The sequence below is a fragment of the Xenopus laevis genome, chromosome 8S, assembly GCF_017654675.1.
Source record: "Xenopus laevis strain J_2021 chromosome 8S, Xenopus_laevis_v10.1, whole genome shotgun sequence".
NCBI lineage: Eukaryota > Metazoa > Chordata > Amphibia > Anura > Pipidae > Xenopus > Xenopus laevis.
In genome coordinates, this window is record NC_054386.1 from 101,173,140 (window position 1) to 101,195,052 (window position 21,913).

Genomic DNA, 21,913 nt, shown 5'->3' on the forward strand with positions numbered 1-21,913 from the left:
AACAAGGTTACAGATATATAGAAACATTGGGGTAACAGTCACCCTGCTATAGTTCCAGGGGTACCCAGGGTACAAATAAACACTCACCCCAAATCTCCCCCTAACTGACCTTCAGACTGGGCCCCCTTAGCTCATAACAAGGTTACAGATATATAGAAACATTGGGGTGTCACCCTGCTATAGTTCCAGGGGTACCCAGGGTACAAATAATCACTCACCCCAAATCTCCCCCTAACTGACCTTCAGACTGGGCCCCCTTAGCTCATAACAAGGTTACAGATATATAGAAACATTGGGGTGTCACCCTGCTATAGTTCCAGGGGTACCCAGGGTACAAATAATCACTCACCCCAAATCTCCCCCTAACTGACCTTCAGACTGGGCCCCCTTAGCTCATAACAAGGTTACAGATATATAGAAACATTGGGGTAACAGTCACCCTGCTATAGTTCCAGGGGTACCCAGGGTACAAATAAACACTCACCCCAAATCTCCCCCTAACTGACCTTCAGACTGGGCCCCCTTAGCTCATAACAAGGTTACAGATATATAGAAACATTGGGGTGTCACCCTGCTATAGTTCCAGGGGTACCCAGGGTACAAATAAGCACTCACCCCAAATCTCCCCCTGACCTTCAGACTGGGTCCCCTTAGCTCATAACAAGGTTACAGATATATAGAAACATTGGGGTGTCACCCTGCTATAGTTCCAGGGGTACCCAGGGTACAAATAAACACTCACCCCAAATCTCCCCCTAACTGACCTTCAGACTGGGCCCCCTTAGCTCATAACAAGGTTACAGATATATAGAAACATTGGGGTAACAGTCACCCTGCTGTAGTTCCAGGGGTACCCAGGGTACAAATAAGCACTCACCCCAAATCTCCCCCTAACTGGCCTTCAGACTGGGCCCCCTTAGCTCATAATAAGGTTACAGATATATAGAAACATTGGGGTAACAGTCACCCTGCTATAGTTCCAGGGGTACACAGGGCACAAATAAGCACTCACCCCAAATCTCCCCCTAACTGGCCTTCAGACTGGGCCCCCTTAGCTCATAACAAGGTTACAGATATATAGAAACATTGGGGTGTCACCCTGCTATAGTTCCAGGGGTACCCAGGGTACAAATAAGCACTCACCCCAAATCTCCCCCTAACTGGCCTTCAGACTGGGCCCCCTTAGCTCATAACAAGGTTACAGATATATAGAAACATTGGGGTGTCACCCTGCTATAGTTCCAGGGGTACCCAGGGTACAAATAAGCACTCACCCCAAATCTCCCCCTAACTGACCTTCAGACTGGGCCCCCTTAGCTCATAACAAGGTTACAGATATATAGAAACATTGGGGGTAACAGTCACCCTGCTATAGTTCCAGGGGTACCCAGGGTACAAATAAGCACTCACCCCAAATCTCCCCCTAACTGACCTTCAGACTGGACCCCCTTAGCTCATAACAGGGTTACAGATATATAGAAACATTGGGGTAACAGTCACCCTGCTATAGTTCTAGGGTACAAATAAACACTCACCCCAAACCTCCCGCTCCCCTAATGATTAGGAAATATCAGTTATAGAGTCTCAGATCACACAGTCTATAAGTGCAGTGGTTTTGCTGACTCTGCCCAAGTCCAAGTTTTCTATTATATCTCTCAGACCAATCAGAGTCATTACAGGCAGCAGAGCTGTGGATGGTCATGAACCTGGAGTATATTGAATTGATCACACACTGTTTTACCCCACAGATCCATTATACAGACTGTTACCCCATATACAACGTGTCTGTGCACATCCGCTCTCCAGCAATGGCCTATGGCAGCTCCTACTTTCTCTCAGTGAGGAGGATCATTAGTGACAGTGTAAGACACAGGGGGGCTGCTGGGAATACACGGGGGGGGGGGCTGCTGGGAATACACAGGGGGTCGGATCGAGGGGCCAGTGGGTTTGGCTCAGGAATAGTTTGGCCCCAGCAGGTCAGGTCTATACTTGGGGGCCGATTCACTAAGCTCGAGTGAAGGATTCGAATGAAAAATACTTCGAATTTCGAAGTATTTTTTGGGTACTTCGACCATCGAATGGGCTACTTTGACCTTCGACTACGACCTTCGACTCGAACGATTCGAACGAAAAATCGTTCGACTATTCGACCATTCGATAGTCGAAGTACTTTCCCTTTAAAAAAAACTTCGACCCCCTAGTTCGGCATCTAAAACCTACCGAAGTCAATGTTAGCCTATGGGGAAGGTCCCCATAGGCTTGCTAAACTTTTTTTGATCGAAGGATTTTCCTTCGATCGTTGGATTAAAATCCTTCGATCGATCGAACGAACGTTTAGCGCTAAATCCTTCGACTTCGATATTCGAAGTCGAAGGATTTCAATTCGAGGGTCGAATTTCGAAGTATTTTTTACTTCGAAATTCGACCCTTAGTGAATCTGCCCCTTGGTGTTGGGTGCAGCTCAATGTTACTGGGCCCCACAGTAAATACATTTCAGCTTGTCCTGTTCTACTAATATATGTTGAAATTGCTCATTAATTAGATCCTCGTAGACCCCCCGGCAGCCGCAGGGTCTGCCTCCTCTGTAGTTACCCCCCCTGGTTGGAGCCACTGAATTGTTGATCTGAAGGTAAAAGATCAGTTGGTCACATTTCTGGGTGATCTGATAATTTTGGGGTGTCCCAGCTCACGGCTTCTCTTCTCTCCTTTCCAAAGGGCGAGTGTGTCCTGTCCGACCCAGAGACCCCCCCCCCTTCCACCCCGAGAATCTGCTGCAATGCGGTGAGTCCAACGTCCCCTCCCTGTAGTACAGAGTCAGTATAATATATATAGTGAATAAAGTGCCCCCTCTTGTAAAATATAAGGATATTATAAGTTACCGAGGAGTTTCATGACCATATAAAAACACGAGGCCGAGTTATACAGGTCATGGAACTCCGAGGTGACTTCTAATATCCTCATATTTTGCAACTGGGGGTACTTTATTTATTATAATACACAAGTTTCAGTGAGTCATGTGACAGAAATGACATCACTACTCACCGTTTATAAGGATATAATTTACAGGATATTCATGGCTTTTTTGTGAAATATATATATATATATATACGTATAGAATGGGGGCTATTCCTCACTAACTGTCTTTTCTCCCAGAACTGCAGCAACAGTTGGTACGAGACCATCACCTGTTTGTTCCACAACCTCCAGAGCAATGCGGAGCTCTCTGTAACTGTGATGCACCTCATTCATAATGAGAACTATGCACAGCACCCACCCTTCTATTGAGCACCCACCTCTCCTCTGCCCAGCACCCACCCTTCTATTGGGCACCCACCTCTCCTCTGCCCAGCACCCACCCTTCTGCCCAGCACCCACCTCACCCCAAATCTACATATGTTCCAGATGACAGAGATTCTGCACCCACCCATCATTCCCTGCCCCAGTGGAGCTTACAATCTAAGGGGCCAATCATAATCGCACACACAGGGGTCAGTTTTATCAGGAGCCAATGACTTCCATAAAAGAAAGGGGTGTGAATACTTTTGCACAGAGAGGGCGACGCATGGGGCAAATAAAGGCGTTACTGATCAAATAGATATTTATTATAAAGGTACAATCACAGGAAGTCCATTCACAGTCGCCAGCACCTCACTCTGGGCCCTGGGGGAGGGGCGGGGTCGTTCCGCAACTGTCACCCGCTGGTTGAGCAGAGCCATTGGTTTAGTCAGTGCTACTCAGTCCCATGAGAAGAGGAAGGGTTAAATAGTGGGATAAAAGAAGCCGTATATACAATTACATAGATATATTCTTTTAATTAATTAAATATGAAATTCAATTAAAAAAAAACAAAAAACAAACCAGCAATGAAAACAAGAAGGTGCCCCCAAATGAAACAAATGTGGCAATGATGGAGATTGGTTGTGATATGAAGGTGTAGGGGGGATCCAGGCAATGTCAGGTTGGGCGAGGGACCACCCACGGTTACAACACAAGGCACCGCCTGCAACACCCCACTACTGGCCACAAGAAGACTGCTCATTGGACAGAGGTTAAAGGGTAAGTATGAAGTACAGGCTGGTGGATAACCTGCAATTTGGCTTCATTATTGTGGGCTTGGAATGAAACCCTTTCCCCTCTGGTTTCGGCCAACATGATGCGCCGGGTTGCCGCCCGGAGAAATCAGACAGACAGAAATGGGTATGAAATTGGCCAATCCCTACACTTGTAGCTGAACCCTACAATCAACACAAGTGCCCGGGGCAGAATTCTTACCCATGGCAGATAAGTAGCAGCAGCCATGTCTGTGTGTGTGTGTCTGCCTGTGTCTATGTGTATATGTGTATCTGTGTGTATATATGTCTGTGTGTGTGTGTCTGTCTGTGTGTATATGTGTGCCTGCCTGTGTCTGTCCGTGTGTGCGCGTGTCTGTTTAAATCAATGGAAACAATGTGGTATGGATTTTAATGCTCATGAACCAACAAATATCCTAATGACAGTTGAAAGCAGAAACTGCCAACCTGCTTCTCTTCCTGATCTTTTCACTTAACGACCTAGAGGAGGTCACACAGGCCTAAGGATATAGAATATTTATATTCTGCCCCAGCTCAAGCTAAAGCAGTGCTCCCTCTGCTGGATAAACCTTGTTACTACTACTACTACTTCTACTACTACTCCTCACCCACAGTTCCATGATAGCAATAGATCATCTGTTCATCTGTGCTACTCCAGCTGTTTATTTTGCACCACAACTCCCAGAATCCTCCAACTGATCACTGGGAGTTGTAGGTTGGCAAAAACAAAACAGCCATCACACCCCATTTATATGTTACAGCTAAACTCCCAAGAAAGAGCAGCAGAGTCAATGGGACTTTAGGTCAGTTCTATCACCAGTAACTGGTCTGATTTGTAAGTTCATCCCTTGGGCAAACGACTGGATAGAACTGAAGCAGCAATGGAGCTCATCGACGACCCTCTACAGTCACAGGGAGTTGGGGAGTCACTTTGGTCCCATACACTGACCACTCAGCTGCCAATCCAGTTGTTTTTAGGGCAGCCAACACCCCACGTATATTCACCTTCACACATGACTAACGCTGGATGCAAAGACATTTCCAATCGGCCTCCAATTAAAATTATACAAACGTGATCATTAAGAGTTTGTTGTTGATTTTTCCGCTGGTTTTTACAGTTTCTGGTTTTTCAGATGCACAACCAAAGCAAAGGAGATGTGTCGTTTTTTGTTGTTGTTGCAGAATTAAGTGCAAGGTGTAAAAGTCTCGCTTACAACCAAACAATTCCCCCGTTTCAGTGGGTTTGGTGGAGCAAATGGATAGGAAACCAGCACTTGTTTAAACAGGCACCTTGAATCAAATGGCTGTACTAATTACACTACGAGATAATGACGAGGAGGAGAGCGGGGATGTTGAATTCACTGTGGTTTGCTGAAATTAATCTGCTGGATTTCTCTGCCCCAATCTTTTATTTTTGGTCTCTGAGGAGATGCCAAGATCAGAATGTGCCGGCACCTACTTCCTAATCCTTTCCGTAGCCTGCGACGGGTCACTGATTTATGGAACGATACTGTCTAGGAGCTCAATGGTGCTTTCCAAAGAGATAAAACAGCAGCTGATCGAGGCTCATGGGTAAGAAGGAAATACCGGGGACGTTAGAGCTACGCTGGATCCAGTCATTCTGCAGGAGGGTTTCATTTGTGCAGGGAGAGGGGTGTTCTGTAGTACTGGTGGCTGTTTCTCCCTCTCCCCATATTGAGCCAAAACAGGCTCCCCCTCTTCTCGTATAATATACATGCCTTAGAGCGAGGGCTTAGATGGGCAGATTTCAGAAGGTCCATCGGTCGGGGCTGTGGCTACTGAAGTTGTTACTACCAGTCGCCTCTGAATTGGGAGCTTGTCTCGTCGAGTCCTCACCATTCAGACTCTTTCTGCAAACGGGGCATGTGTCATGCTAAACAAAAAGAAAAGAAGGGTAAGTGGAGTAGACCTGTACAATATACACCCGAAGATATTATTTGTTCCAGATCGACTATTTTATATACATGCATATATATATATATATATATATATATATATCTGACAGCACTCCAAGGACGACTTTACAACGTAGTCCATTATGCAAAAAAAAAATGTGGAGGTTTATTAGTGATCCAACGTTTCGGTTCAGTACAGGAACCTTCCTCAGGGTAGTACGGAAACCAAAACGTTGGATCACTAATAAACCTCCACATTTTTTTTGCATAATGGACTACGTTGTAAAGTCGTCCTTGGAGTGCTGTCATTTTCTGCAGTCATTTCTACGGACTGGCACCCAGGCTTTTTACTCTTACGGTTGTGCATTCCATTTGCTTTGCACGTCAGGTCTGAAATATATAGAGACAAGTCTTAAAAGGAGGACTATCACAAAATGAACTTTTAATATAAGCTTCCTCATACTGAAGTGAAAAACTTTGTGAATACAATCAATTAAATATTCTGCATTGTTTCTGAAATAATCAAGTTTATCTTCACTATTCCTCTCTCAGCATCTGTTTCTCTTCATTCTCTCTTCATGCAGCAGTTGGGTGTCAGATATTCACTGACAGTTAGATCCAATATATCTTATAGGGGGCTCCTTTCCTAGCAGATGTATTAGAGGTCACTCAAATAACTGATTCCAGTACAAACGTATCCTTTCAGAGGGCACATAGAGAGAAGGAGGGGAAAGGATTCTTACCAGTTCAAGCCAAGGCACGATGCAGTCTCCGTGGAAGAAATGGTTGCAGGGTAACTGCCTTACTTGTTCTTCTACGGTGTAATCCTCTTTGCACACCGGGCACTCGAGGCCCATCGCTTAGAGAAAAGGAGACGCATAGTTAATACAGAGACTGAAACTCTGAATACAATAAACCTAACTAACAATGCTGTGCACGTGCAATAAGGTAATATGTTAATAACATACATACATTGCCCCCTGAGTGAGCAAATACCACCTCTACAAGTACAAGGTACAGAGCTCTGATTCCATGTTCTATTCCTGTGCTGCTTCTCTTTCCCATGATCAGACCCAACTCCTGCTAAGCCATGGCCTGACAGCACAATATATAGAGAATCAGACCTCTACCTGGGTTAGTAGAGACGGCAGGTCTCGGAATAAAATGTTACCAAGGTTAATGGAATAGACCCCGGGCTTAACCCAGCTGAACTTCATTAATACGCAGAGATTCTTGTATAGAAGAGAATTAAAAGAAAAAAGGTATGACCGAAGGAAGGGGTGGATCGGGTGTTGCTCATTGTTACCTACCCACTTGCTCTCGGGTAACGGTGACAGTTGGGAGAGACACAATCTTGTCTTTGTCGGCTGGAGGAGGACCACTGTTCTCAAGCTGACCCAATAGCTGAAGGAAAAAAAAAAGCAGATTTGAGCTTTTGAAATTCAGAATTTAATGGCAGGGTCAGTAGCCAGAACAAAGGGGACTGTTAGGGGGCTCTTTGCCCTGATAAGATTCTGTATATATTTATTATGCGATATATTTATTATGTGAGATTGTACTTTTATGCACACTAGGGTCAGACACAAACATTACCTGTGTGACAATGGAATCCAGGCCGCTCTGTCCCCAGGCGTAGTCTCCAGGATTCGAGTGTAACATCCCACTCCTTCAAACAATAACAAATGTGGTCATGCTACTAACACGGCCAGCACTGTCCAACACAAAACCTCTGGCGTGGGGTAGGGCAAAATAACAAACAGTTCTGGTTACCACTTGATTGTAAATCCCTCTGTGTTGCTGCACTCACGTTGGTTACATTATATTAAAGGGATTCTGTCATGATGTCGATTTTATTTCTAAATGACACTGTTTACACTGCAGATAATTCACTGTACAATATAAAATGTCATTCCTGAAGCAGCAAGTGTATTTAGTTGTAATATTGGTGTGTAGGTGCATCTCAGGTCATTTTGCCTGGTCATGTGATTTCAGAAAGAGCCAGCACTTTAGGATGGAACTGCTTTCTGGCAGGCTGTTGTTTCTCCTTCTCAATGTAACTGAATGTGTCTCAGTGGGACCTGGATTTTACTATTGAGTGCTGTTCTTAGATCTACCAGGCAGCTGTTATCTTGTGTTAGGGAGCTGCTATCTGGTTACCTTCCCATTGTTCTGTTGTTAGGCTGCTGGCGGGGAAGGGAGGGGGTGATATCACTCCAACTTGCAGTACAGCAGTAAAGAGTGATTGAAGTTTATCAGAGCACAAGTCACATGACTGGGGGCAGCTGGGAAAGTAACAATAAGTCTAGCCCCATGTCAGATTTCAAAATTAAATATAAAAAAATCTGTTTGCTCTTTTGAGAAATGGATTTCAGTGCAGAATTCTGCTGGAGCAGCCCTATTAACTGATTCTTTAGCTTGGGAAGGACTGACTGTCATTAGTGCACTTTGGGCCTAGAAGGGCCTGACCCATAAACAGGTCACGACTATGGACAATCTGACCACCCCGTCAGCCAGGCTCATAGTCAAAGCAAACAGAGCAGTGTCTGTATTGTGTAGTTATATAAAGCAGGGGTCCTTCCATATCTATTACACGGACTACTGAAATAAGAACATGCTGGAGGTGTAATGGGAGACAGTATCACCTCCATCTGGGCCTCCTATTGACAGCAGTGAGTATACACCAGCTGTGAGTTGTACAAATACTGGTCTTACTAGTAAGGTATTAATTACAGGCATTGTAACCGTCCTTACCTGCTCAGCTCTACCAACGTCTCTAGAAAAGGCAGCGGTGTAACAGAAGGAATATGTATAGAAAGTCGCCAGAAATACTCACCAAGAGAGGGGATGCGGGGACCCTGGAAAGGGTGGGTTTGCGAATACTCCGGCAAAGATCTGTTGGATGATGCTGTTGGCAAATCAAATACATTATAGGTTGACATTGCAGCCAAACATAAGGCTTTAAATGACACAACTGAAGTGCTGGAATTGGGGAGGGACACACAGGGACTCCATCCCTCACGTCTTTATTTCTGTGAAATAAAATCCCCTCACTGGGGATGCAAGAGGTTTGAATCCCGGAACTTTATTTTGCTCCTCTCCACTTCTGCATGCAAATAAAATGCAGAAGTAAAATACAATATAGTTAAATATATAGATGATAAAAGGAGAGAACTAGAAAAGTGTAAAGAAGGTGGAGGCATCAGAAAGGGTTATAGCAAAAAGGAAACAAGAAGAAAACAGGGAAAACAAAAAGCAGCAGATTAAAAGGCAAGTAAAGGCAAAAAATAAAATCCTAGTTTTACTTTCTTTAATGAAATAGAAACCCATCTCCAAAATGTGCACCGTTTTTATAAGATACCCGACTGTATGCAGTGAAATTTCCCTTTCATTTATTGCTCTGACTGCTGCACATAGGAAACAGAGGGTCCCTAACTGCTCTGCAGGGAAACGATACTTTCAAACGACAGGGGGAGCTCCCCACCTTACTTCCCAGAACTCAAGCAGCTGTTTCTTTCCCTGTAAAGCAGCCGGCGACCGTGTAGAGATTCATATCCCCGGACTCAGCACAGTCTGTATATTGTGATTATGGCTTTTATGGCAGATATTAATCGACTTGTGCTGTTTTGATCATTTATGACGATCCCTAAGCTTAACCTCCCAACTGAAGCCCAGACCACACTGAGCATGTGCACAGTCTTGGTCTTGCAAAGATGTATAACAAAGTTACAAGATGGTGACCCCCTGTGGCCAACTTTGAAAGCATAAATCATTTGTTTGATTAGACTTGTGGTGCAGTAAGTTCATGTTTATGTTTAGTATACAAAATACAGCATTTCTAGCCTTTAGTCTATTTTACACTTTACTTCCCCTTTAAGGAATAGCGAGAGAATGATATATATGAAATCATCTTGGGTGATATAGAAAACGATGGGGTTGTGCTACGGTATGACACACAATACACAGAAAAGGCGCTGTGTTTGCAGAAGCTGAATTGTCATTTTGGGGTCCGTACAGGTCACATAGGTAAATCTATGCTTACTGGGCATCAAATTGTGCATTAGAAGGAAATACGAAAAAAAAAAAAAAAAGGAAATAGCAAAATGGCTTTGCTTTAAAGTGGGTGAAACCAGAAAGTATTGGTGCGCGAGGCTTTCTATAACAATGGGTGTGGCTTACGGTTGTGGGAGCGGCTTGTTTTTTGCATGCCATGTTACGTTCAGCACACAGAGCTTCCCTCCACTTTTTTCTAGCGATGCACCAAATCTAGGATTCGGTTTGAGATTAGGCCTTTTTCAGCAGGATACAGACGAACTGAATCTGAATCCTAATTTGCATATGCAAATTACGGGCAGGGAGGGAAATCTCATGACTTTTGGTCACAAAACAAGGAAGTACATTTTTTCCCCTTCCCACCCCTCGGTACTCGGACGAATCTTTTGCAAAGGATTCGGGGGTTCGGCAGAATCTAAAATAGAGGATTCGGTGCATCCCTACTTTTTTTTAAGCACTGCAGATCTATAAAAGCCCCCCCCCCCAAGAGCAGATTCCCAGGGCATGACACTTTGAATCTCAAAAATAGCCCCTAAATGCATCGCTGACACTTTACATAGAACCTTCCAGTTCTTCATCCACAGCTGTATTTTTGCCACGTATCTAATAAGTATACGTTATTCTATCCACCATGCTAGAGTCCTGCAGCGGGTCAGTACCCGCGGGGTATATATATTTTACTCCTTTTAAAATTTTACAAAACTTGTTCCTGTCCCCGCCCACTTTTGATGACATCACTTCCAGTTTGCAGCACCATCACTTCCTGTTTGATGGTGCTCGGCGGGTTGCGGATAAGGCAGTTGCGGGTCCGGGTCGCGGGACTCTACAGACTGAACAAGAGCCAATCATAATACAGGGTCTTAGAAATTGGTTCCGCGCAGTAATCTACCCCATGCAAACATAAGGAATGGATTGGGGGCATGGCTTCCAACTTACCCTTCAATGGCCGGTGACCGGTCAGGGCGTGAACTGACCCGAGATCTATACCTCGTCATTGGCTGCCTGGGAGGTCTGCGCGTCAGTCTGAGCTCTGTATGGGCCTGGTGGCCCCGTTCCTGGTCTCTGCCATCTTGATCTAAAGAACTGCTGGCGCTTAGGAAATGCCGGAAGTCAGGGATGAACATCGCTTGATCTAAATGGTCCCAGAGCTGGAGAGACAAACCCATAAGGTGCCTGCATGTAACATCAGGTATTATTTATATACCCCACAAAAGCAAGCAGAGCAATGAAATTGAGAGTACTTTCATCTCAGATCCCAACTCCTTAGCTCACAATAAATGCTACGGGGGACTTACCTCTGTAAACTGCGCGGGGGAACTGTCATCGAGGGAACTTCCACCAGAATCTAGGAAACTGAAGCAGCACACGAGTGAATTATAGAGAGAACCCCCTCCCTGGACAAAGTGCAAGCTCTTTAGCACCACTTCTATATGAGAGCAGGGTCCTATAGGGCAGGTCTGTAGACTAAACTAAAAGTTCCGTGCCTCCTTTATAGGTTAAACCTTTAAAATATGTGAGTGCAAAATTGATGAGGAAGCATTTTTGTAATGTACATTCATTTATTTTTAATTCCAAGATATTAAGGGATACATGTACTGTTAAAGGATAAGTAAACCTTTAAAATAAGCGTATGCAAAACTGACTAGGGTGCTATTCTAAGAATTTTTGTAATTTACATTCATTATTTTATTTTAATTCCAAGATATTAAGGGATACATGTACTGTTAGTATGAATGAATTTTGTTCATCAGAGCAGCCTCTTTCTTTCTCCTGACAACTTCCTTGACTACTTGCTGGTCAGACTGGTGGGAAACTGACCAGCAGGTGGCGATGTTGTAACAAAATTCATTCATATTAACAGTACATGTATCCCTTAATATCTTGGAATTAAAAGAAAATAATTAATGAATGTAAATTGCAAAAGTGCATTGAATAGCCCCCTCATCAATTTTACACTCACTTATTTTAAAGGTTACTTATCCATAAGTTAGGGGAACCTTTTACTTTTTTTTTTTTAAAATAAGAATGGGGTAATTGAAATAAGAGCAGGGAGGCTCTTCACAGCTTCCATGGGAATAAATCGCTAGGGTCAAAGTTCTATCTTTTCTGGGTGACAAACAGATCGGGTTCACATATTTATATGACTCTGGATTTAATCAGCGATTGATAGCACTGTCAGCTGCAACATGGCTCATTTAACTCTTAAAGGGCCGGTTAGAGAGCAAGTCCATCAGGATCCATTGATAAAACTTGGAATAATCAGCTTTCAGCCTTTATTTAAAAGGTTACTCCAGTAAAGAAACTGGAATATTGAATGATGTAAGATATCCCGCGTGAGAATTTACTAATTCAGAGGCGGAAATACCAAGACCCCCAAAAACTAACATTCGTTAGCAAATATGGTAACCAGAGTCAAAAAATAGAGATGATTATTAAACAATTTTGGCCTCTACTACAGATGGATAAAGAGACCCTATCCCTATACCTTTCGGTAGGCTTTCTCCAGCAGTATTTGGGATTCGCCAGGGATAGGAATAAGAAATGAAATTTCCCTGCTATGGACAACAAATAGACTTGTAAATAACACAATGGATGGATCACACGGACACACAAAAATTGGACTTGATTCAAACTATATAAAAAAGGTTTTGTATTATTTTGTACTACTATGTATAAAGTGTGTTTGTCACTTTAAGAGGTGAATGGGGGAGGTTCCTGGCTATTGGGGAGGGTATTTATTCCCATAACACCCTGCACACTTGAAAAAGGGTTCTACCCGAAACATGTAGTGTTTTACACTGCTAAAATAAATGAAAATTTGCAGTTTGAAAATAAAAGCTGTTTATTCCAAGTTCTACCATTATTCATGAATATTTTTTGGGGTTACACAGACGCCTGGAATTGCTACAACTGCACGAACTTTAATGATTGGTACGTTTGAGACAACATTTCGTTCTTCAGCCATTGCTAAAACCCCATGAAGGACCTGTGAGTAGTTATAACTGATCCAGGTACAGAGCATTAGTCATTGCACTCACTGTTCCCAGGCTGCTCTCTTTCCCATGGTGAAGTGGGAGACACAGGACCACAGGAATGAGAGCAGCAAAGGAACAGGAAAACACTTGGGGGGTGAAGTTGACTTTGCATATCGGGGGGGGGGGGGATTTAAACATTTATTTTGAGTCGCCTCAATTCAAAGCACAGCCTAAAGCTGGCCATATACAGGATTATCTCTCATACAGTGAGGACGACAACCCCGCTGATGTTGTGGACTTACCTGGATTCTTCTGTCACCTCTTCAATGAAACCGGAGTCGCATCTGGGGCAAATATACTCCTGCAACAAACAAGGTGAGTTAGAGAAAAGGTGAGAATGGTGCTCCCATGGTTATAAAGGGAAACTAAACCCCACTGTGAAATACTCAGGTAAAGTTCTCTCCAACAAAAATGTATTTCTACTGCAAACCTGTTTCAATGGAGCACAGGATATTTTGGTGGGGAGGAATCTCCCACCCACACCCAGGACACAAATAAGCAGTCACCCCAAATCTCCCCCTAACTAGCCTTCAGACTGGGCCCCCTTAGCTCATAACAAGGTTACAGATATATAGAAACATTGGGGTGTCACCCTGCAATAGTTCCAGGGGTACCCAGGGTACAAATAAGCACTCACCCCAAATCTCCCCCTAACTGACCTTCAGGATGGGCCCCCTTAGCTCATAACAAGGTTACAGATATATAGAAACATTGGGGTGTCACCCTGCTATAGTTCCAGGGGTACCCAGGGTACAAATAAACACTCACCCCAAATCTCCCCCTAACTGACCTTCAGACTGGGCCCCCTTAGCTCATAACAAGGTTACAGATATATAGAAACATTGGGGTGTCACCCTGCTATAGTTCCAGGGGTACCCAGGGTACAAATAAACACTCACCCCAAATCTCCCCCTAACTGACCTTCAGACTGGGCCCCATTAGCTCATAACAAGGTTACAGATATATATAGAAACATTGGGGTTTCATCCTGCTATAGTTCCAGGGGTACCCAGGGCACAAATAAACACTCACCCCAAATCTCCCCCTAACTGACCTTCAGACTGGGCCCATTAGCTCATAACAAGGTTACAGATATATAGAAACATTGGGGTCTCACCCTGCTATAGTTCCAGGGGTACCCAGGGCACAAATAAACACTCACCCCAAATCTCCCCCTAACTGACCTTCTGACTGGGCCCCTTAGCTCATAACAAGGTTACAGATATATAGAAACATTGGGGTCTCACCCTGCTATAGTTCCAGGGGTACCCAGGGTACAAATAATCCCTCACCCCAAATCCCCCCCTAACTGACCTTCAGACTGGGCCCCCTTAGCTCATAACAAGGTTACAGATATATAGAAACATTGGGGTCTCACCCTGCTATAGTTCCAGGGGTACCCAGGGTACAAATAAACACTCACCCCAAATCTCCCCCTAACTGACCTTCAGACTGGGCCCCCTTAGCTCATAACAAGGTTACAGATATATAGAAACATTGGGGTCTCACCCTGCTATAGTTCCAGGGGTACCCAGGGTACATAAGGTTACAGATATAAGCAGTGGTTCATAGTGAGACTGGACACATCGCCCGCATGTTTCTGTGCGTATAATCACACTGAGTATCTTTTGTTCTATTCCGTATCCTCATGTAATGCTGAATAATACAGCCATTGTCCCACATGGTTTATAATGGCCACAGATTTAACTGGGTGCTCACAATCCTTACTGTCAGTAAAACATTTATGTAAGGGGGAAAAAGAACGCAGGCAGAACGATATAGATACAGGCCCTAATGGGGGAACACCAACCAGGTAAATATAAATAACGACGAAGACAGAAATGGTACCCCAAGTCATCCTGAATGTAGAGATGATCATCTCCTAGGAGCAGGGGCCACCTACAGTATACAGCCATTCATAGCCACCCACGGGCAGCCTATCAGCCTCCAGGTACAAGGCCCAAGGGTCAAACATGTATGGCTGTTGCCTGGAAACAAGGGGGGGTATACAAGTAGCTGCTACTCCTACACTCTACTGTGATACAAGGAGCTCAGTATCATCTGTCCCCTCGTGAATAGTCATTAGCAATGCATGGGAGATCCCTCCTCCTGTTTCACTTCCCTACACACCACTTCCCTACACATCACATTTCTTCCCTATAGATCACTTCCCTATAGATCACATTACTTCCCTATACGTCGCTTCCCTATGCATCACATTGCTTCCCTATAGATCACATTAGTTCCCTATATGTCACTTCCCTACACATTGCTTCCCTATAGATCACATCACTTCCCTACACATCGCTTCCTTATACATCGCTTCCCTATAGATCACATCACTTTCCTATAGATCACTTCCGTATACATCACATTGCTTCCCTATACATTGCTTCCCTATAGATCACATCACTTCCCTACACATCGCTTCCTTATACATCGCTTCCCTATAGATCACATCACTTTCCTATAGATCACTTCCGTATACATCACATTGCTTCCCTATACATTGCTTCCCTATAGATCACATCACTTCCCTGCACATCACATCACTCTCCTATAGATCACTACCCTATACATCACATTGCTTCCCTATAGATCACTTCGCTTTCCTATAGATCACTTCCCTATACATCACATTGCTTCCCTATACGTCTCTTCCTTATAGATTCAAAATAAATCGCTGTATACCTCAAAAACATACTTGAGGGGGGAAAAAAACAGAAAACCAATATAGTGTAGTATTCTTAGTTTGCCACCAACAGGTGTTTAGAGTCACTTGACTTAGTGCACCCCAAAGATTGAATAGAATAGAATGGTGCAGATTCAGGAGTTGTGATGGTTTACACATAGAATATCGTATATATATTATATATATATATATATATATATATATATATATATATATATATATATATATATATATATATATATATATATATATATATATATATATATATATTTTCACACTGATCCCTTACAGTTAACCTGCAAACATACATCATTTCTTCGTGTCACCTTGAAGGAACGCCGAGTCATGTGCCGGATGTTAACCGTACACTAAATGCACTGCTTTTCACATGACGTCAATAATGACACTTTATACACAGACTAAAGAGTCATTAACTGCCCTACTGCACCCGCGTCTCTCCTGCATCAGACACACACTCACAAACACTGTGCCAGTCTCTGTTGCTAAGGTGTCGGCCCTAAGCGACTGCTTATTGGCAAATCCCAGCATCCTTAGCTAGCCTAAAACTTTCCTATAATGGCTTTTAACCCCCATACCCCCTTCTCCAGGAGTCAGGTTACCCCAAAGAGGAAATTAGCCACACCCCCTGTCCTAATTGCTGTGGTTCAAGGGGGATTAAAAGGGTGGCTCATCTTAAAGGGGATGCTCATCTTCCAAACACTTTTTCAGTTCAGTTGTTTTAAGATTATTTCCCAGAAATAAAGACTTTTCTCTATTGCTTTTCATTATTTATTCTTAACGTTTTTTTCCAAAATCTAAGTGTAAAGTTGAATGTTTGTGTCTCTGGTGTTTGAGTCTGACAGCTCAGTATTTCAGGTACAGACTCTGAACTGCTACAATTTTGCAACATTTAGTTGATACAATTATTTAATACATTTAGTTGATCCATTTCTCAGCAGCATCTCTGGAGTATTAGCAACTATTGTATCAATTCTAACCGCTGCCTTTATTAAAACCCAGAGAAACTGCTCAGCAGGGACATAGATAAATGTATCAATTAAGAGCCAGCACTTTAGGATGGAACCGCTGTTGTTTCTTCTACTCAATGTAACTGAATGTGTCTCAGTGGGACCTGGATTTTACTATTGAGTGCTGTTCTTAGATCTACCAGGCAGTTGTTATCTTGTGTTAGGGAGCTGCTATCTGGTTACATTCCCATTGTTCTTTTGTTTGGCTGCTGGAGGGAAAAAGGGAGGGGGTGATATCAGTCCAACTTGCAGTACAGCAGTAAAGAGAGACTGAAGTTTATCAGAGCACAAGTCACATGACTGGAGGCACCTGGGAAATTGACAAAATGTCTAGCCTCATGTCAGATTTCAAAATCAAATATAAAAAATCTGTTTGCTCTTTTGAGAAACGGATTTCAGTGCAGAATTCTGCTGGAGCAGCTCTATTAACTTATGTGTTTTTAAACTAAACTCCTCTCTCACCCTCAGCTATGTAAACACAACACAATGGGGAGGATTAGATAAACTGCAGGTACATTTGCCAATACAAAATGAAAGTGAAATATTTAATGTGAAGTACCAGTGTTCCAACCATTAATAAAGGAAAAATAGGTTTATTGTGGGGAACGGTTTCCCTTTAATAAAAGCTGGCATGCAGCATGGCAGGATTATGTAGAAATGCCAGTGTAGTTGCCCGCTGAGCACAGGGGCCCGGGGGAGCCTGCCAGTAAGTGATACGGAGCTTATCACTGGAAAATGAGCTGATAAATTAGCCAGGCAGAACCCAAAGATCAGGGAATTAAGTCTCCAGTATTGTAGGAGCCGCAAAGTCTGACGGGTGCAGATAATTCCATTATGGGACTGATAATTATCAGGCTTATAGGAGTATTCAGAGGCTTATACTAAGGTTAGGGTGTCCCATAATGCTCGGAGGCAGACATAGCATTTATATCAGACCCAGAACATATTACAGCCATGTGTACTTTTCCCACTGAATCAGAAATGCCCGTGTATATACAGTATATATATATATATATATATATATATATATATATTGTCATATATGATATTTCTATGGTATATCTCTGCTGCACAAAGAACAATGTGGTCATACAAAGCCGCTTGAGTCACAGGCTTTCAGTCCCTCCTATATAAGCTTCCATCAGAGTGTTCTAGTCCCACCCACTGCTTGAGTCACAGGCTTTCTGTCCCTCCTCTATAAGCTTCCATCAGAGTGTTCTAGTCCCACCCACTGCTTGAGTCACAGGCTTTCTGCCCCTCCTCTATAAGTTACCATCAGAGTGTTCTAGTCCCACCCACTGCTTGAGTCACAGGCTTTCTGTCCCTCTTTAAGTTATCATCAGTGTTCTAGTCCCACTGCTTGAATGAATGGCTACCCGCCCTTCCGCTGTCATGAGCCATTAGTAATTTCCCACAGCTTTCAACCCTGTTGTCCAGTTCTGCAGCAGGCCCTGTACTAGCAAAAATATGGGTGTGGGGTAGGTGGCGAATAGGAAATATAGGGGTGAGTCATGTTGCAAAATGACCCATATGATGCCACATTCAGGATGATGATGGGTTAATTTCTTGTTTACAATGAAGTGACACATTTATGGCCGGCATGAGGTCAGGTTTATTTTCCCTTTCATTTTCAGTTAGTATAACCTACCCCTCCTCTCTGGAGCAGAATAGATTCTGTAGATGTAAAAAAAAAAAAAAAAAGTTGGGTGATCACTCCCTCACAAAGTATGCACAGCACCTTCTAAAAGAATTCACGGGGCACCCATAAGTAACCAGCACCTTACATCCTACACATCTTCACCAATAGCTGGTCTATATAACACATACCTATCTGTGTCCCTGCTGGAGCTTCTGCCTTATGTAGTAACATGGGTACAGCCTCCAATCACAACTTCCAGCACTGGCCAAACCAAAGCTCAATGCTGATTGGCTGATGGCCTTTTAACACTACTCACCAATTTACATCTCTACAGGAGCATCAACAGGAAAAGTACTTCCCTCGAGACTTCATAAAAACATAGACAAGTAGCATCAGAAAAGAACCAGTTGGCCGACCCATTAAAGACTTAATTCTAGAATATAAAAACATTTTATTTGGTTGTAACTACTGGAGGAAAGAGCGGCCCAACTCCAAGGCTTCCTGAGACAGATCAGACACTGGAGGGGAAGGAAGTCTCATGACTCACTGATAAAAATACAGCCCAGAGAGTATTGGCCAGTGCTGGGAGAATGTAGGTAGCCACTGCTGTTGGAATTGGAGTTATTTCTAACAAATTATTGGAGTTATTTCTACATCTGCATATAAATCAGCCCCAAAGAATGTACAAACCAGGGCAGAGATCCCAGCAACCCACGCTCAGTCCTTGTCCAAAGAATAAGAGGCTTAGGCCAACAGGCTGGAAAACTCAGATTATGCACAAGGTTCCGACTCCTGCTCTATCTGATCAGGTCAGGTTTTTAAGCAGGGACAATGCAGTGACAGTTTGACCTTACTGCGTGTATGCCAGCTCTCGGGAGAGGTTCCAGAGGCCACGCTCCAAGGTTGCAAACAAAGAAGGGTCTTTTAAAATAGGAAGAAATTACGTACGAACCCCAATACAGGCAGCCGGACCCCCATACAGGCAGCCGAATGAAACCCCATACAGGCAGCTCTGGGGCAGCCGGACGGACCCCCAGGCAGCCGGACGGACCCCCCATACAGGCAGCCGGACGGACCCCCCATACAGGCAGCCGGACGGACCCCCCATACAGGCAGCCGGACGGACCCCCCATACAGGCAGCCGGACGGACCCCCCATACAGGCAGCCGGACGGACCCCCCATACAGGCAGCCGGACGGACCCCCCATACAGGCAGCCGGACGGACCCCCCATACAGGCAGCCGGACGGACCCCCCATACAGGCAGCCGGACGGACCCCCCATACAGGCAGCCGGACGGACCCCCCATACAGGCAGCCGGACGGACCCCCCATACAGGCAGCCGGACCCCCATACAGGCAGCCGGACCCTCATACAGGCAGCCGGACGGACCCCCATACAGGCAGCCGGACGGACCATCATACAGGCAGCTGTGGATAAGGCTGGCAGCATTATTATAAGCCACAATCTCAAACCGGCCAACCGCCAGTCTCCAAAAATATTTGAAGTGGATCCTGACATGTTTGCCAACGGTCCCTGCTGGATTTAAACCTCACCCCCCTCTCAACTGCCAGTAGCACTGTGCTACACCTCACCCCCCTCTCAACTGCCAGTAGCACTGTGCTACACCTCAACTGGGCCCAGATATTAACCCTGTCGCTTCCAGATCCACTGCGGAGGTCTGTATCATTGTTACAAACACAGGACTGACACCTTCATTTAACTGTGCCAATTACATGTGCAGCAGTGGGAGCAGTGGGCAGTGCCAAGGATAGACCTCAGTAGGAAAATGGGCGGTACAAATCACTTGGAGGCGTGGCTTTTTCATAAATAAACGCTGAATTTCCACTGGACGTGTGCCAGGCTGGTACAATCAGGGGAGAGATCATTGAGATTGCAGTTAAAGGGGTGGTTCACCTTTCAATTATCTTTTAGTATGTTATAGAATGGTAATTGGTCTTAATTATTTACAGCTTTTTAATAATTTGCCTTCTTCTTCTGACCCTTTCCAGCTTTTAAATTGGGGCCAATGACCCCATCTAAACAAGCAAGAAGGCTACAAATATATTTATAGCTACTTTTTATTACTCATCTTTCTATTCAGGCCTCTCCTATTTATATTCCAGTCTCTTATTCAAATCAGTGCATGTTGCTAGGGGAATTATGACCCTAGCAACCAGATTGCAGAAACTGCAAACTGGGGAGCTACTGAATAAACAGCTAAATAACTCAAAAACCACAAATAATGAAGACGGTTTAGGAGCTGAAACGTTGAAATAAACCAGTGAATTTTTCATGAAAGATCTGTGAGTGCGGTTCCTTCTTTTTTTGTACCTTTACATTCATTTATTACCAGCACCCAGGCTCTGCTCCAGCCCAAATCACCTATAAATAAATATTTATCAGCATTTACTCAGCAGACACATTAACCTTTATCAGCCTCGATGTCAAACAGGAGACTCGAAAAGTGAAAGTAAAAATGTTTTTGTAACTCACTGCAGAAATTTGAAACCACTAACTACATATATGTCTGTCTGTGTGTATATTATATATATATCTGTATGAGTATGTGTGTGTATATATACAGGGCTGGGACACAGGGGACCTATAAAGGGAAAGTAAAGGTGCATTTAAATAAGAGGATTCCCAGTGTGTGCAGGTGCCAGTCCAGGGGCCCCAGTCTGATCGATAGTGCCGCCCGCCCCCCACATTCCCCTGTCACCCCCAGTCCTTCTCCCCCGCCCCCCACATTCCCCTGTCACCCCCCAGTCCTTCTCCCCCGCCCCCCCACATTCCCCTGTCACCCCCAGTCCTTCTCCCCCACCCCCCACATTCCCCTGTCACCCCCCAGTCCTTCTCCCCCGCCCCCCACATTCCCCTGTCACCCCCAGTCCTTCTCCCCCGCCCCCCCACATTCCCCTGTCACCCCCAGTCCTTCTCCCCCACCCCCCACATTCCCCTGTCACCCCCAGATCTTCTCCCCCGCCCCCCACATTCCCCTGTCACCCCCAGTCCTTCTCCCCCACCCCCCACATTCCCCTGTCACCCCCAGTCCTTCTCCCCCGCCCCCCACATTCCCCTGTCACCCCCAGATCTTCTCCCCCGCCCCCCACATTCCCCTGTCACCCCCAGTCCTTGTCCCCCGCACCCACATTCCCCTCACAGACTGTCAGTGTCTCTAACCCCAGGGCCAGACGTACAAACACTGTTTACATTCTCCTTCCCCCCATTACGCCCCACCCCCTACATTCCTCCCCAACTGTCACCCCTGTAGGCGGCAGAGACTCACCGGCAGTTTGGGGTTGACCTCGCCCTTACAGTGATGACAGAAGAACCGATGCTGAGACACCGCCGCCGCCTCCGCCATGTTCCCTGCCGCTCTCACCCAGGTCCGGCTACTGCTGAGAACCGCGTCACGTCAGTCCTCCCAACACCACCGACTCTCATACAGGAACGTCGCTTATCGTTCGGCGGCGCTCTATCC

General features: G+C 44.7%; 1 protein-coding gene across 1 annotated transcript; it reads right to left on the reverse strand.

The window, feature by feature from the left end:
- Positions 1-5,448: 5,448 nt before the first annotated feature.
- On the reverse strand, positions 5,449-21,822 carry rnf115.S (ring finger protein 115 S homeolog). The gene is given in 9 exon segments (NM_001093907.1): positions 5,449-5,964; positions 6,730-6,845; positions 7,297-7,390; positions 7,580-7,652; positions 8,820-8,891; positions 10,973-11,184; positions 11,332-11,389; positions 13,314-13,372; positions 21,719-21,822. Coding segments are annotated over 9 exon segments (888 nt in total). The 5' UTR covers positions 21,797-21,822; the 3' UTR covers positions 5,449-5,838.
- Positions 21,823-21,913: the final 91 nt, after the last annotated feature.